The following is a 17029-nucleotide window of genomic DNA, read 5'->3' on the forward strand; positions in this document are numbered from 1 at the left end:
GAGGTGTTATACCCGTCGCTCCAGTTCATCCCTCAAGTGCTCGATCGGATGAATGAATAGTTATTATAAAATGAGCAGCTTTTTATTTTACCCATGTCCTTCCCAGCATACCGCTCAACAAACTCAGTATTTGCCTATTTGCTAATTTTCTGCAGTGTCCAAATACTTTTGTCCATATAGTGTATATGCAGCAGACCAGTGGAGATTGGCTGCATGGAAAATGTAATTGTTCCCAGCAAGAGAAACAAAGTAATCTTGTAGATATGATACTTTTTAATGGCTAGCAAAAATACATGATGTTGTAACAGCTTCCGAACCTTTCAGGATTCTTCCTCAGGCTTATGGAATAGACCCGAAAAGGCATGAATATATACACACATACTTATGACAAGGCACAGACATGGATGTGATTACTTTGCACTTAAAAGAATACCACAACAGGATGAGTAGAGAAATAAATAAATACTTAAATAGTCCACTGATAAAGATGTGAGTGTTTAATGGTCTATGAATTGGTGTTAGGGGGTCACCAGGCCAGCAGTGTTAGCTGTGCTATATATGTTTAATACTTCCCAGTCACACATGGATCCTCTTGAAGAATTTAGGACTCTGCTGAAAGTGGTAAAGATGGTTATAAACTTGTACCCCCAAATTCTTCTATGGCTTTGTGATTTGAAATTATCTTTTAATATGGTGACTTTCATATGTTCTATGTCGTGTCCATGACTAGAACAATGCTCCACCACAGGTAATTCTGTCTTTCTCTGCTTAATTGTGTGGCAATGAGATCTCATCCTCGCTTTAAGTCTTTGCCCTGTTTCCCCAACAGGACATTTACTGCACAGGTTCAGGTACACAACATCAGATGTGGAACATGGGAATGTTCCCAGGATCTTATAGTCCTGCTGTGTGTTGGGGATTTGTATCCTGTCCACAGTCCGTACATGTCAGCAGGTCTTACAGCTCCTTACATTACAGGGATACGTTTATTTTTGTGTGTTGGAGGACAATACACTCCTGACTATGAAGTTCCTCAAATTTGGAGGTTGCCTGTAACACAGAAGGGGAGGGTCCGGGAATTTAGTGCTCAGACAGTCATCCTTGTATAGGGGATGATGGAGTTTCTTTGCGGTTTTCCTTAGTACCTCTAACTGGGGATTGTAGGTCACTACTAAAAGGTATACAATCCTTTCCTTCCTTCTCTGTGTATTGGAGTAGTTAATTTCTGGGTATCCTGGTGGCTTTAGTGATTTGGTTATCAATTGAGGTGGGATGGTAGTTGTGATTTATAAATTTCCTTTTGTTAGGTCTGGCAGACATGGGCGTCATTCTCTGAATCTGTGATTGCCCTTTTCCAGCACTGCCATGGTTAAATTGGTTCTGCCTCTTCCACCCAGCTGCAGATTGTTGGTCATCTCTTCACTACTATATAGAGGCCTCAGACCTGATAGCCACTGCTGCAGTGTTGATGTATGAGCCTTCATGTATGCATGTGTCGCAGCTGCTCCTGTTTGTTCCTGTGTTTGCAGTTTATGCTTGGTCTACAGTTTGCTCAACTACTTCCAACTTGGTCCTGAACTTACTCACTCCTTGGTTCTGCAGATGGCGTGGTGTTATCCTACTTCCTGGTGATCAGTCTTGACAGGGTTAATCAGCGCCTAGGTTCCCACGCAGGGCAGCCCTTGTCAGGGCGAATTCTCTGCTATTGAAAAGCAGGGACATTCTGTCTCTTGCTTCCAGCATAGGGCTAGATCCCCTGATCACCTTTCATTCCAAGTCATGCCTTCCAGCAGTGAACATCCGGTTTCCAGAGTCGGCTCTCAGCCCTTCTGGTCTGTTCCATCTACTGGTTGGGCGACACAGGGGATCCACATCAAATCCCTAACACCTTTTAAGGTGGTATAAATATTACTCTCTATCTGTTGGGTTACATAGTAACATAGTAATATAGTATGTAAAGCTGAATGAAGACAATATCCATCTAGTTCAGCCTATTTAACCTCCTTGTTGATCCAGAGGAAGGCAAAAAACCCCAAGAGGCAGAAGCCAATTAGCCTCTTGGGGTAAGCTATTGGGGGAAAACCTATTGGGGGAAAAATTCCTTCCCGACTCCCTAATGGCAATCAGACTAATCCCTGGATCAACCTCTAGTAGTTCCTACGTGTCTGTATACCCAGATCAATATCCCTCTGGTCACCTAAAATCTATATCCTGTAATATCCTTCCGCTCTAGAAAGACATCTAGTCCCCTCTTAAACTCCTCCATAGATTTTGCCATCACCGCGTCCTCAGGCAGAGAGTTCCACAGTCTCACTGCTCTTACAGTAAAGAACCCCTTTCTGTGTTGGTGATGAAACCTGCTTTGCTCTAAACGTAGCGGATGCCCTCTTGTTACCGTCGTAGTCCTGGGTATGAACAGATCATGGGAGAGATCCTTGTATTGTCCCCTCATGTATTTATACATAGTTATTTGATCACCCCTTAGCCGTCTTTTTTCTAGAGTAAATAATCCCGATTTGGATAGCCTCTCTGGGTATTCCAGTCCCTTTATTCCATGTATTAATTTAGTTGCCCTTCTTTGAACCCCCTCAAGCACTGCAACATCTTTCCTGAGCACCGGTGTCCAGAACTGTACACATTATCCCATATGTGACCTGACAAGTGCCTTATATAGTGGGAGAATAATGTTCTTGTCCCTCAGCCCTATATCTCTTTTAATGCACCCAAACACTTTATTAGCTTTTGCAGCAGCTGACTGGCATTGGTTACTCCAGTTTAGTCTACAATCCACTAGTACCCCCAGGTCTTTTTCCATATCACTTTTCCCTAGCAGTACCCCATTTAGTGAATATTGGTGACATCCGTTTCTCCTGCCCATGTGCATAACCTTACATTTATCAACATTGAACTTCATTTGCCATTTTTCTGCCCAAGTCCCCAGCTCATCTAGGTCCATTTGTAGCCGCACGTTGTCCTCCGTTGCATTATCTTGTATAATTTTGTCTCATCTGCAAATATTAATATTTTTGTGCAGCCCCTCTATCAGGTCGTTGATAAATATATTGAACAGAATGGGGCCCAATACTGAACCCTGTGGCACCCCACTAGTGACTGTGGCCCAATCTAAGTATGAACCATTTATTACCACCCTCTGCTTTTTATATCTGAGCCAGGTCTTTACCTAGCTACACACGTTTTCACCCAATCCCAGCTGTCTCATTTTATATATCAGCCTGTTATGCGGCATGGTGTCAAATGCTTTAGAGAAGTCCAGATATACGAGATTAATAGTCTCTCCCAGGTCCAGCCTGGTCTGACATGATCGACCCTTCATTAACCCATGCTGGTGAGGAGTTATTCCATTGTTTTCCTTGAGGTATTCTTCAATGGTGTCTCTCAGAAACCCCTCAAATATTTTTCCAGTTACTGAAGTGAGACTTACCGGCCTGTAGTTACCAGGCTCTCTTTTGGTCCCCTTTTTGTATATTGAAACTATATTGGCAATGCGCCAATCCAATGGTATAACCCCGGTCTTGATAGTGTCCATAAATATTGGAGCAGACCCAGTTGTATTTAATGGCCTGGCTGTAAACAATGGATTATTTGATGTGTTTACGATGGGAAATGTCTCATCTGAGGTATGTGGGCCGATCAGTTGGTTTTTGGTACAGGGATGTTTGTATTGAGTTGTTTGAAATTTTTATGGTGGTGTCTAAAAAGGTGATTTCCGTATATGAGTAGCTTAATATTAGGTTTATGGGGGAGTGGAATGCACTGAATCTCTCATGGAATTTTATTAGTTCTTGTTCAGTGTTGGTCCAGATGATTATGATGTCATCAATGTAGGTCAATGGTTTGCTGGAGCAGAAGTCAGAAAGTCACTCTCTAGTTTTGTGGGGAACATCACACCCAGCCAGCTCAATCAAGCCACTCCTGTGGAAACCCATAGTACTACAGGTCCCAGAAGCACAACCTGACACTAATGGGCATTGTGAACAAATACTCATGTACATAAACATTGGCTGCAGAGAAGTCATTGCTAATTTTCTTAGATGTCCGGCAGGGTATTCTTACTGGATATTACTGGCTGCTCTGTTGTCGGGGGGCCTCTCCAGCATGTCCCATACTGCAGTACTGGCTCTAGCCAGCAGACGGTGTCATTGTATAATGGCACAAAGAGAAAGCCTCCTAGAAAACTCTGTATCCAAAATTGGATTGCAAGGGGTAAAATATAACATGTATTACTAATTTACAGTACAGAGAAGGGATCCTGTCCAAACACATCTAAATCAGGAGCTATTGTCTTTATTATTATGGCCCACATCTTAGATTACCTTTACATCACACTGTTATTTTACATTATGGCGTGTATATGTGCACCAGGAAAACCAGTCCCCAATGTAAACACAGCTCATCTTCCCGACTGTCTAATTATGGTCCGTAGTTTATTTATATGTAGAATACAGAAGGTTATTGCAGTGTTCTTGCAGCAGGTGGAGATGGTACTATCTCTAGCTGGCATAAGCCAATTTTGCAAGGACAAATGTGGACCGTGGCACCTGGTGATTATGAAACCGTTCCCTGGTCCGTCAACTTTGAGACCATATCGTATTTTATGAGACTCAAAAGTGATTACAGGTTCACTTTAAGATAATTAAGATTTCTGTTTAACCTTCACAGTGGAAGGGGATGCAATTTGCCTAGTGGGACCGCACAGGGTACACACCCCTGAGGCCAGCCCTAGTTTGGGTTAATTCATTGTGGGATGCCTCTGTACTGATATGTATGGTCGACTACACTTTTCAGTACGATAGAAAAAAGCTTTGCTGTATTATGGAAAATGCTTTAAATACTAGGATTCTGCTCTCTGTATCCCGTATTTGCAGCACAGCAATTAGCTACTACAATGCCAACCTCAAAAAGTTTAGCTAATTGGTTACACCATATAAATATCTGCCACCTTTTTTCTGTTATCTTCTTTTATACCTTGGAGTAAACTGAAGTGCTATCTTCTTGCAGATATCACCTGGCAGTTTCTATTAACATGACTGGTTTTCTACTTCTGCCAAATACGGCATTTAAAGTCACGGGGGAATAGTACCGTTGGGAAGTGAAATTATGTAGGACATGACACCGCTTGTGCTAAAAGGGAGACCGTGTATCTTGTGTCCTACAAATAAATATTCCATAATATTCTGAATATTTAATTCTGTCTACAATATTTATAGAGAGCAAGCCAAAGAAAGGACGGAAACTAAAGCAAATTATGTGGAGTAGAAATTTGGACTTAGTTCTATAAAGTGTGCAAGTGCATATATCCTTTGTTGACAAAAGTATTGACCCCTCAGCAGTCCTGTGCGGTCAGGCAAGGGGTAATGTGTGAGCAATAGATATAAAAGGAGAGGATCACACAGGCATATTCCATTACAGACACCATCAGATGCCCCCAGAGCTGATAATGGGGTCTGGTGGTGGGATGTCACCTGATCAACCAATCAGTATGGGACATCGCAACTTCTGGACCTTCCAGAGTTCACTGTTGGTGATGTTATCGGGAGATGGAAACCATCCGGTCTGTGCGGTACAACAAAGCCTTGTACGAGCGGTGAAGGCATCATACACATCGTTTACCCTCACTCAGGAGGTCTCACAGGCCATTGGGATATCCATTAGCACCAGAACCATCCATAGGGAACGCATGTGAAAGGTTATAATGGACAAGCAGCTACACACAAGCCCAACATCATAACAGTGGTGCCTGTGATGGGGCTTGGAGCATTGTTCTTGGACTGTAAATGTGTGGAAGCAAGTAATGTGGACAACTGAACAGTACACTATCTTTCAATTGCACTTGGTTGTGGCAGTTGCCTGGAGAGCAAAGTCCACATGACAGCATCATCCCAGCAGTAATATTTCAAAAAGGTTCTGTTATCATGTGGTGGTGTTTCTGGTGAGAAGGACTAGGGCCATTGGTTATAGTGATATACCCACAGCACAAATGTGTATTAGAGACATTCCGGACAATGTGACATTACCTCCCCTGCGGCAATACTGTGGTATAGCCCTGTGTCTCTACCAACATGACCGAGCGCCATGTCATATAACACGCAGTGTTGCCACTTGGTTTGAGGAGCAGAATGTCTGCAAACTTCATTGGCCAGGCCAAAGTCCGTATTGCAGTCCCATCAAGCATCCTTGGGATGAACTAAAACGCTGTATCTGTGAACGCTCAACGCGCCCATCATCCCTTGCATCACTACCTGAAGCTCTCCTTGAGGAATGGAGGCAAGTCCCTCCACACATCTATGGGAATTTGGTGGAAAGCGGCTGCAGTCATTGGTGGCCCAACACCATATTGGAAAATGTAAATAAAATCAAATGTAATCACCTTCTATATGGCCGAATACACGCGGCCGTGTCAGATTCCGCCAGTGACCCCTGCGGACCTGTCCGCAGTGTTCTTCATTTGTAATGAGGATTTGCCGACCGGTTTTTGCATAGCATGTCTATGAGCAGTATTTGTTGCGGAATCCAGAGGCGGACGCCTGCTTTGGATATGTCCCAATGCTTTTGATAACTAAGTGTATGCACATACTATCTATGAAAAAAAAAAGGTTTGGTGCCGTGTTAGCCAGTAGAATAATGTGTGATTTTTCTCAGTGAGAGAGACCAAATAATCTTGTAGATATGATACCTTTTATTGGCTAACAAAAATACATGATGTTACAGCAAGCTTTCAGATTGTTCTGTTATCCACCCTTCGTCAGGCTTAAATGGAGCTGGTTTGGATTGCACACAATTATAAACACACAAATGCAGAGGGGAGGGGGGACACCCCTCTTGATCTAAATAAAATGTTTACACACAGAAATTTGAAACTCAAAAAAACACAAGACAGTCTGAGCAGAGAGACAAATACTATATCAGTCCAAGCAGAGAGACAAATACTAAATCGGTCCACTGAGCTGAGGAATGTGACAGTTTTATGATGTCTCTTATCTTTTCTTTAACTGCACATGGAAAGATAGTAATACTAGCTCTGTAGCACCACCTATTGGATGGCAACAGTCTTACAATCAATTTCAGAATTTTTATGAGAAAAACAAAAAAAACGGACAATGGTTGGTAAGAGGATACCCATCTTGACCTCCTTCAGACCTTTCATATTCTCCACTTATGCAAGAATCCCGAACTGAGGTTCATTCCATTCTTGAGGGTATCAAACACTGCCATAAACTTATACACCCAAATTCTTCTGTGACGCTTTGACTTGAAGTTGCCCTTCAGTAAGATAACATACTATTTATAGCCTATGTATTCCATTCATTTGTTTGATAACACCACAGAGTAGCCTTGACTCACAGCATATTTTGCTCATAAACTGATGATCTAATAAGGAGTTGTCCTGGACTTTTACTATAGATGGCCTCTCCATAGGTCATCAATAGTTGATTGGCGGGGTCTCCTGCTTGGGATTCCCACTGATTTACTGATTCCTGGTACTATGCCAGCCAATAGGTGCAAAGTGTCTAAAGATGCATCAAATTTATCATACAGCATGATCTACTGTGATAAATTTGATGTATTTTCAAACTGTCTAGCCTACGTTTATGCTGTCTGAACATTAGACAGGATTGCTAAATCTCCCCTAATATGTCTATTTTTGCTGCATTACAGATCTAGCAAGTGCCAAACTAATGTTTGATGTATTAGATCTGTTTATTTAATGCGCCGAATGTTAGTTTGGTGTGTTACGCTATTTGCATCGCCATTATAGTTGAATCACTGGTGAGCTACGCTATGTAACAGCTGTATGATAAATTTGCAGCATCTTTACACCCTTTATTGGTTGACTTATTTTACAATATTTTGCACACCCAGTTTGGCGCACATTGTCATATTTTAAGCAACACCCTTTCCACTAAGTCACAAGCCCTTTTCAGTTGAGTGGAAAAAAAGTGTTCACTATGGCTACTAAGACCGCTATGGGCAACATTATTACTACTGGGTCCACTTGTGAGGGTCACTATTACTACTAGAACCACTGTGGGGGTCACTATGACTACTAGGGCCATCATGGGGCAAACTATTACTACTGGGATCACTATAACTATTAGGGCCACTTTTGGGGTCACTATTACTAATGGGGCCAGTAATGTTGTCAATATTACTACTGGGGCTACTATGGGGATTACTTTTTATTTATAAGGCCACTAGGGGCGTCACTATTACTACTGTGGTTGATAACAGGAGCACCGTTACTACTGGGGCAACAGGATCACTACTACTGTAGCTGATAATAGGGGCACTGTTACTACTGGGGCAACTGACAGGGTCACTACTACTACTGGGTCCACTAATGGGGTTACTATTATCACTGCGGCCACTATAGGACACTATTGCTAAAGGGATCACTAAGGGGGGACAATTAGTTGGGGGTTACTAGAATAATGGAGTTGAAAACATGTTGTGATAAGCCACACTCCCAAACCGCACTCCCTGTGCCGTGGCCAGTATCTTCTCTTTATATAGGTAACAACCCTATACAAGGGTAATGTATATCACGCGATCAGGAACACTGCTGTATAATAAAGAGAATATGAAGGACAACTGTGAACATGAAGCCTTGTTAAAGGGGTTGTTTTTCTTTAATAAAGATGTTTATGGAATAAATAAGAAGTCTAAACCTTATGTTGTATTGTGCGCTGTGTTGTCTGCATGCAGCTAGCAGTGTAAAGAATGGATGTTCTTTCTGGTTGCCATGGCTGCAACCTAGAAAGTGTGTGTATGTATAGATCCAAGTGTGATTTCTTTTTTCTTCTAGTCTTAATATGCAAATACAATATCTTGCTTTGGAAAAATTCCTGCACATTTTTATTTCAGTTTTCCATATTAAAACAAATCCACATTCTACACAGCGCTGATCACAAGTCTCATTATCATTCTATGCTTTCTCTTGTGTGGTTGTTTACATTGTAAATTTATATCGAAGACATGAAAACTATGAAGGAAAACCTATTCTGTCAATCAGCTTCATGAGGGAGTCACCTGGAGTCAGTTTCCAGTAGTCTTTAGGGGGTTTCCAGGGCTGCTAAGCACTTGTTGGCTGTTTTCCTTCACTCTGTGGTCCAACTTATCCTAAACCATCTCAATCAGATTTGGGTACGGTGGTGTAAAGGCCATGTCATTAGACGCAGCACTCCATCACTCTCCTCCCTGGTCAAATAGCCCTTAGACCATTTGCACACGGGCGGATATTTCGCAGCAGGATTTCCTGCAGAATTTTAGCCCGAGCGTGCTGCCATTAGATAATGCAATCCTATGCAGACAGCCGCGATTTGACCACGTGAAATCTCAAGTGTTAAACAAATCACGGCATGCCCTATTTCGGTGCGGACCTCACAGAGGTCCGCACAGAGACGTCACTGGTGACGCGCCGGCTCCGCTGTGCCCATATGCCAGCTGGCCATCAGCCAGCACATAGCAGAGCGGGGAGATGCCAGGAGCTGGCCAGCCGCAGTGGTCACTGCAGGGGCACAGATCGCATCCCGCTACCAGAATTTCCGCAGCGGAATCCGACCCGGACATCTGCAGGAGGCCTTACATAGCCTGGAGGTGTGTTTGGGGGTCATTGTCTCGTTGAAAAGCAAATGCTAGTCTAACTAAGATCAAACCAGGTGGGAGATCATGTCTCTGCAGAAGGCTCTGGCAGCCATGCTGGTTAAGTGTGCCTTGAATTTTGAATAAATCACCAACAATGTCACCCGCAAAGCACCATCACACTTCCTCCTCCATGCTGAGAGAACCACACATGTGGAAACAGTCTGTCACCTTTTCTGCATCACACAAGGACATGGAGGTTGGAGCCAAAAATCTCAAACAAAAACTTTTTTCAAATGTTCATAGAGATTTCAAAAAACCAATGTGAACATCTTAGGTTACAGTTAAACTTAGGAGGCAAATTTGTATCCATAGACCAATTTCTGTGTATGGCCCAATGTTCACGGATGGATTTTTGCTACAGAATTCGCAGCCAGATGCCCACAAGCGGAAATCAACTGCGATTTTCTGCTCATGGGAAAAAATTGTAGCATACTTTATTTGGTGTGTGAAATCACATGGACCGATTTTGAAATCGCTGCGGATCGGCGTCATCGCCGACGAAACAGCATGCCCTGCCCTGCACTGCGCGATTGCCAAGATACTCGTGGCGGATCCAGATAGATGAGTATGTGTCTCTGTCTGGGAACCGGCTCTGATTCCGCCACAAGATTTTGCAGTCGGAATCCGACCGGGCGGTGGGCATGAGGCCTAATACTGTGTCGACTATACATCTTAATATACACTGATGCCCACAATTACAATGTTACTTGAATGTTATTATAAATACCAATAAAAGCATTGAAAAATATATTTTTTTAAAAAGATACACATATGTCCAAACTTTTGACTGGTACTGTATACACATTTCTCTGGACAAAACCATGGCAACCAGGATGAAAACATCCATGATTACCAACATTGACTCTACGTACAGAACTCAAGGACAATTCACAGTAGAAATAAGGTTCATAATGCGAAGTGATACATGAGAAGAGGTGAATCAAATATCCAAGTGTTTAGATTGCCCATCAGGCAGTGTTGTTTCAACAGTTTGGAAGTGAGAACTCATTGAGATGAACCGTGCTGTCAGAAGTCTATGTATGATCTTATGGGAGCTCTACGAGGGGCACTGAGAGGTTAGCAATTACTAGACTTTGAAGCAGCAACAGAGTTCTGTAGCTGAGAGTGATTGAATCAGATCAAACGCTCTGCACAACACAGGACTGTGGGAGGAGGTGAGAGGAGGCCCTTATACATGCTCTATATATAGGGTGTCCCAAAAACTGTATACATACTTTATTAATTATGCAGTTAACATACTGCTCACTCATGCATGCAGAAATGAATCATTCTTTGTGTCTAAATGTTTTTGTTTTTTCCCTGTCTTCAAACTGATGACCGTTCTGATCCAAGCGCAGCATATATAATAATCAGCTGTATTTGTATAGCGCCAACTTATTCCGCAAGCCTTTCAAGCACGGGAGAGCACAGACAATACAACAATTACATATGATATACAATCAGTTTGAAACAAACGGGGCGGGGGTGATACAGAAGGTACAAGGGGGGGGGAGGTAAGGCATGGGGGAACACAGGCAGTACGGGAATTACATGTGGAAATGAGTTATTAAGAAGCATACAGGGTGGGGCGGTGTGAAGGGGTAGAGCTCTTAGAGGATAAGCAGGGTGGACGGTGTGGGGAGCCATAGGGAGGGGCAGGGGGACTAGGTCAGAGGATTTGGTATGCCTCCCTTAAGAGGTGTGTTTTTAAGGTGTGTCTGAAGTTTCGTGCATCTGGAATTGTCCGGATGCCTTGGGGTAGAGCGTTCCAGAGGATTGGTACTGCTCTGGTGAAGTCCTGGAGGCGAGCATGTGAGGTTAGTTTTAGAGGGAGGTTTAGTCTGAGTGTTAGCGGATCAGAGTGTGCGGGCTCGGTGGTGTATGGATTGAAGTGATCAGCCTCGATTTATTGAATGTTGCCATAAATGTTAGCTTTTACGTATCCCCGTAAAGCTGCATGTGAGGTCTGGTGAAAGCGGGAGGTATTAGACTGAACCTCTTCATCCATGCATCTGTTTGGCAGACTGTCATCAAGGTCGCCCTTACAACATGATAGTAGGGGGGGCTCCATATAGTTGGAAATCAAACTCCTTATCCTCGAAGTCGTCTTGAATGTGCAGCACAACAGATTGCTGCAGCATGTTCAAGCAAACAGCACCAGCCACAGTAGCATCCAAAATGCCGCAACACACCTCAATTCCTGGTAAATTACCGTGATGTTTCTCCATAATATACAGATGTCACTGGTGGTGGTGTGACGCAGGATGGTGCAGCAACTGAGAGACGAGACCAGATTTAAAAAAAAAAGATAAAAAAACCTTTACTTAACCCAACTTTTCAATATCCATGTCTTTCAATACCGCACTAGCAAGGTGTTTTCAACTTTTCATGGATCTGTCAATGTTCATCTGTAGTACTTCTTACTTTATTTTCAGCGGTTCATGGTGCACATTAACATCATAGCCTCAATACACCATAGATGCCATTACAGACATAATACAAAGTGTAACTCTCAGATCATTTCTGAGCTCCATCTACTTTTGGACTCACTGCACCCTAGGTGCAAGGTACATCAAACAATAGGGACACTTCGCTGCAGCTCTCACCAAACTGGCACTGGTGCTTGTCAGTCTCCTGTCTCCCTACTTTCCCTCCGAGCTGGGTACCAGACCAAAGGTGGCGAGGCTTACGTAGCGGGGAACCGTAACTTACAATGAGACATTTAATATAAATGTAGCTTCATTGCTCCAAACAATCTTTCCTGGGAACTGTACATCCTCTGCACATCTTGTCAAGTACCATTTAAAGAACTGCACCCTGCAGTCTGAATCATGTTCATGGAGAACATGGAATATTTGTGGAATGTAACTTTCCAGAGATAGCGCTTCAAAAAGCGGTGGACATGTAAATATGTGAAATTCATGTCTTATGACCCGTGTGCTGCATTACTGTTATTGGACTCCCTGTATATAGTGCTATGTAGCATGCTGGTATAACCTGGGTATCGCCTGTATATAATTATATATGTACGGCTGGTATAAGTTATACACCTGTATATACTGATATTTACAGAATATACCCAGGTTATACCTGCATGGTCCATAATTGTATATGTGCATAAGTTATACACCTCCCTGTATTGAATTATATGGAGCATGCTGGCATACCCTGGATATCTCCTGTATATAATTATATATGTACAGCTGGTATAAGTTATGTGTCTTCTTGTTTATAGTGATTTGGAGCATGCTGCTATAACCTGAAAAATTCTTGTATATATTTATGTACAGCTGGTTTAACTTATACAGCTATACATATATGATTACATGTGGTACATACCTCATCGCACCATATGGTCCTCTGATTCTGCTCTCCTCGTCCATACACAGATACTGTCAGTGCACCACCGGCCGGACCAATAACATGGCCGGCAGTGACCAATCACAACTGCAGTCTGTCAGTGGAAGAGAGGACTGCACGCTGGAGGAGTCTGTAGCCTGTAATTGGCTTCTGGCTCTCCAGGTAATGGTACACCCCTCCCTGAGTGCTACCCACAGCTGGATCGCTTCTCTAAATACATCCCAGAATTCTGTTTGCCTTTTTTGCTGCTGCATCACACTGTTGACTCATGTTCAGTCTATGATCTATCACTATACCAAAGTCCCTTTCACATGTGCTGCTGCTTAGCTCAATTCCTCCCATTCTGCTTTTTTCAGTTTTCTTGCTCAGTTGTAGGACTTTGCATTTCTACTTGTTAAATACCATTCTATTATTTAATGCCACTGTTCAAGCTTTTCAAGATCTTTTTGAATTCTCTGTCTTTCTTCTCTACTGTTATCACTTCTAGGTTTGTGTCGTTGGCAAATTTAATCAGTTTTACCTCAATTCACTCCTTCAGATCATTTATAAAAAACATTAAACAACACTGGGCCTAGGACAGAGCCTTGTGATACTCCAATTGACACTTTTTCAATTGGATGTGCAGCCATTTATGACCACTCTTTGAGTACGATCACTCAGCTAGTTCTAAATTCACCTAACAGTTGCCTTGTCAATCCCATATTTGGTCATTTTTTCAATAAGAATGGTATGAGATACTTTATCAAATGCTTTCCTAAAGTCAACATATACTATATCCACCGCATTTCCCTCATCAATCCAGTCTGTGCTTCTGTCATAGAAGTAAATTTGATTAGTCTGGCATGACTTGTTTGTTGCAAACCCATGCTGACTCTGGTTAATTACTCCATTTTCATCTAAGTACTTGCATACATGTTGTTTAATAATTCATTCAAAGATTGTTCCCAGTATAGAATTCAGGCTCACAGGCCTGTAGTTTCCTGGATCCACCTTCTTCCCTTTTCCAATCTTCTGGAATTCCCTTTGTTCTCCAGGAATTTTCAAAGATTCCGGCAAGTAGTTCAGCAATTACCTCCGCTGCTTCCTTCAGTATCCTAGGATGTAATTCATCTAAACCTGGAGACTTGAATTCATGTAAGTTAGCTACGTGTTCCCTCACCATCTCTCGGCTTATAGATAGCCTGCATTCTTTTATTCCCCAAATAGCACAAGGAAGATCAGCTGATGTTACATTTACTTCTGAGAAAAAACAGATACAAAATAGGAATTTAAAAGTTCGGACTTCACAACATCATTTTTATCTAATTCCGCATTTTTGTCCTGTAAACATACTATAGAATCTTTGACTTTTTTCTTTTGCTTTTGACAAAACCCCAAAATCCATTTTACTGCTTTTTGTCTCTCTTGTAAGCCTCAATTCATTAACATAGTAACATAGTATGTTAGACTGAATGAAGACAATGTCCATCTAGTTCACCCTGTTTCAACCCCTAGTTGATCCAGAGGAAGGCAAAAACCTCAAGAGGCAGAAGCTAATTAGCCCATTTGGGGGAAAATTCCTTCTGGACTCCATAATGACAATCAGAATAATCCCTGGATCAACCTTTGATAGTTCCTACCTAAATATAAGACCTGGAAGTACACACCTGCTGGTCACCTGTCTATATCCTGTAATATCCTTACGCTCTAGAAAGACGTCTAGTCCCCTCTTAAAGTCCTCAATGTATTTTGCCATCACCACATCCTCAGGCAGAGAGTTCCACAGTCTCACAGCTCTTCCAGTAAAGAACCCCCTTCTGTGTTTGTGATGAAACCTGCTCTCCTCTAGACGTAGCGGATGCTCTCTTGTTACTGTCGCAGTCCTGAGTATAAACAGATCATGAGAGAGATTCTTGTATTGTCCCCTCATGTATTTATACATAGTTATTTGATCACCTCCTAGTCATCTTTTTTAATTAGCTTTAGGTGTTCTGACACTTGCCCTACAGTTTCTACAGACTGCATTCTTTTTTAGATAATCCCCCCTCTTTCCATTTGATAAACATATTTTTCTTCCATTTTAACATGAGTGTAAGTTCTGCGTTCATCCATCCTGGCCTCTTTAAATGCTTCCCATTCTTCCTTGTTTTAGGATTGTCAACGATTGTGCTTTGAGAATCTCATTTCACAATATTTCCCAACCTTCTTGGACATTTCTATCCTTAAGAACATCCATTGGATTCTTCCTACCCTCTTTCTAAAATAAAACCTTGAGGTCTGAGTCTTCTCCCCTTTTTATCCAAAATTCAAGGATATCATGATCACTGCCTCCAAAAGTCCCAGCCACTCTTACGTCCTCAACTATTCCCCCCCTGTTGACAATTAGGTCCAAGATAGCAGATCCTCTTGTTTTCTCTTCTACCTTTTGGAAGATAAAGTTGTCAGCAAGAGCGGATAAGAATTTGTTGGATCCATTACTTTTACCTGAGAGATTCCCAACAAATGTCTGGGTCGGTAAAATCTCCCATGATCACTAAGTTGTGCTTTTTTGAGAGCTTGGCCATCTGATGTAGAAAGAGTTCATCAATATTTTCTGCTTGTCCAGGTGTCCTATAGCAAATGCCTACAATGGGGTCCTTTCTGTTCTCTTCTTGTATTCTTACCCAAGCAGTTTCTAAAGAACTCCCATGCTCTGAAGCTTGAATCTCTGTGGAGATGATGCTTCCCTAACGCACAGTACAATGCCTTCTCCTCTATTATTAGGTCTGTTTCTTATAAATAAGTTGTATCCTTCAAGCCTTGTATTCCAGTCATGTGTATTATCTCACCAAGTTTCTGTGATGCCGATGACATCATATTTCTCCTCCTGTGTTAGATCAAATTAGAACAAAATTTCCCCATGCTTTGTGCAGTTGTCCTAAAACATTTTAGTTTGTGATCGGTGTCTCTTGCTCCTCTACTTTCCTTCTTAATTTTTTGTCTTTGCTCTTTCTTTCCACTTCTAGTAGCGAGGTTCTCAAATGTATTAATTAGCTGTATATTTTTATCTGGCCTTTCACTTCCCTTCCCATGTTGTTCTAGTTTAAAGCTCTCCTAATGAGTGAAACAAGGAGCCCACCAAATATAAGCTTACCTGTTTTTGTAAAGTACAACCTGTCTCTAGATATGAGATAGATAGGTAGATATGAGACGGGTAGATATGAGATAGATAGACAGTGTATATATATATATATATATATATATATATATATATATATATATATATATATATATATATATATATATATATATTGTGTGTGTGTGTGTGTGTATAAACAATCCTGAATCACATTATAGTACTTGTCTTAGATTGTTGAAAGGCCTGTGAGTGACACCTTTTGCAATGTGGGGAAAGGTTTATCGGTCAGCAGAGATGAGGACAAGGTTTCCTGTCATAAGCTCGATGAATCCATCTGGCACAAATCTAACAGTGTCAACATCTCAAGGGCATTTGGTGAAATACATGTATAAAGATGGAGATAGCCTAGCTCTGTACACTGTGCAGCACGGCATTTCAAGCTCAGTCCTATCCAAATGAATGGGCCTGAGCTTGTAGTGCCACTCCAGGCCGTGGCGCAGTATACAGAGCTGTGGTATTTCCAGCAGTCTTTTTATGATGTTTTGATCTCACTGCTAATGTAGCTTTTGTTCTTTTTTTTCAGAGAATGCAAATAAATTAGAAGAAAGTGCTAGAGGGGTACATATTTCCTGTACAGATACCTATGAAGGCTTCTGCAAACATGGCAAGTGTGAGCATTCAACAAATATGCTGGAGCCTTACTGCAGGTAAGACGTGGAGGAGGCCTAATCATTGGATAGATTTTACCTTGTTCCCCAGTCTGGCGCTGTCAGCACCCAGTGAACAGTGTCAGCATTTAGGCTCACATTACTTCCACTATAGAGTAATTCCACCCATAAGTAATTCCACCCACGAAGATAACAACTGTATTACTGACTATAAAGGTTACATAGTGTACAGTTTGTAGTC

The 17029-nt window shown here is 41.9% G+C and overlaps 1 protein-coding gene across 2 annotated transcripts in view; it reads left to right on the forward strand.

Annotated features, from left to right (window-relative positions):
• The window catches only part of TMEFF2 (transmembrane protein with EGF like and two follistatin like domains 2), an 895617-nt gene that overhangs the window by 788001 nt on the left and 90587 nt on the right, over positions 1–17029 (forward strand). For both annotated transcript variants that reach the window (XM_066577156.1, XM_066577157.1), the window contains exon 8: positions 16704–16827. In XM_066577156.1, coding sequence (XP_066433253.1) covers positions 16704–16827 — 124 coding nt within the window. The remainder of the gene's footprint in view (positions 1–16703; positions 16828–17029) is intronic.

The sequence above is a fragment of the Eleutherodactylus coqui genome, chromosome 8, assembly GCF_035609145.1.
Source record: "Eleutherodactylus coqui strain aEleCoq1 chromosome 8, aEleCoq1.hap1, whole genome shotgun sequence".
Lineage (NCBI taxonomy): Eukaryota > Metazoa > Chordata > Amphibia > Anura > Eleutherodactylidae > Eleutherodactylus > Eleutherodactylus coqui.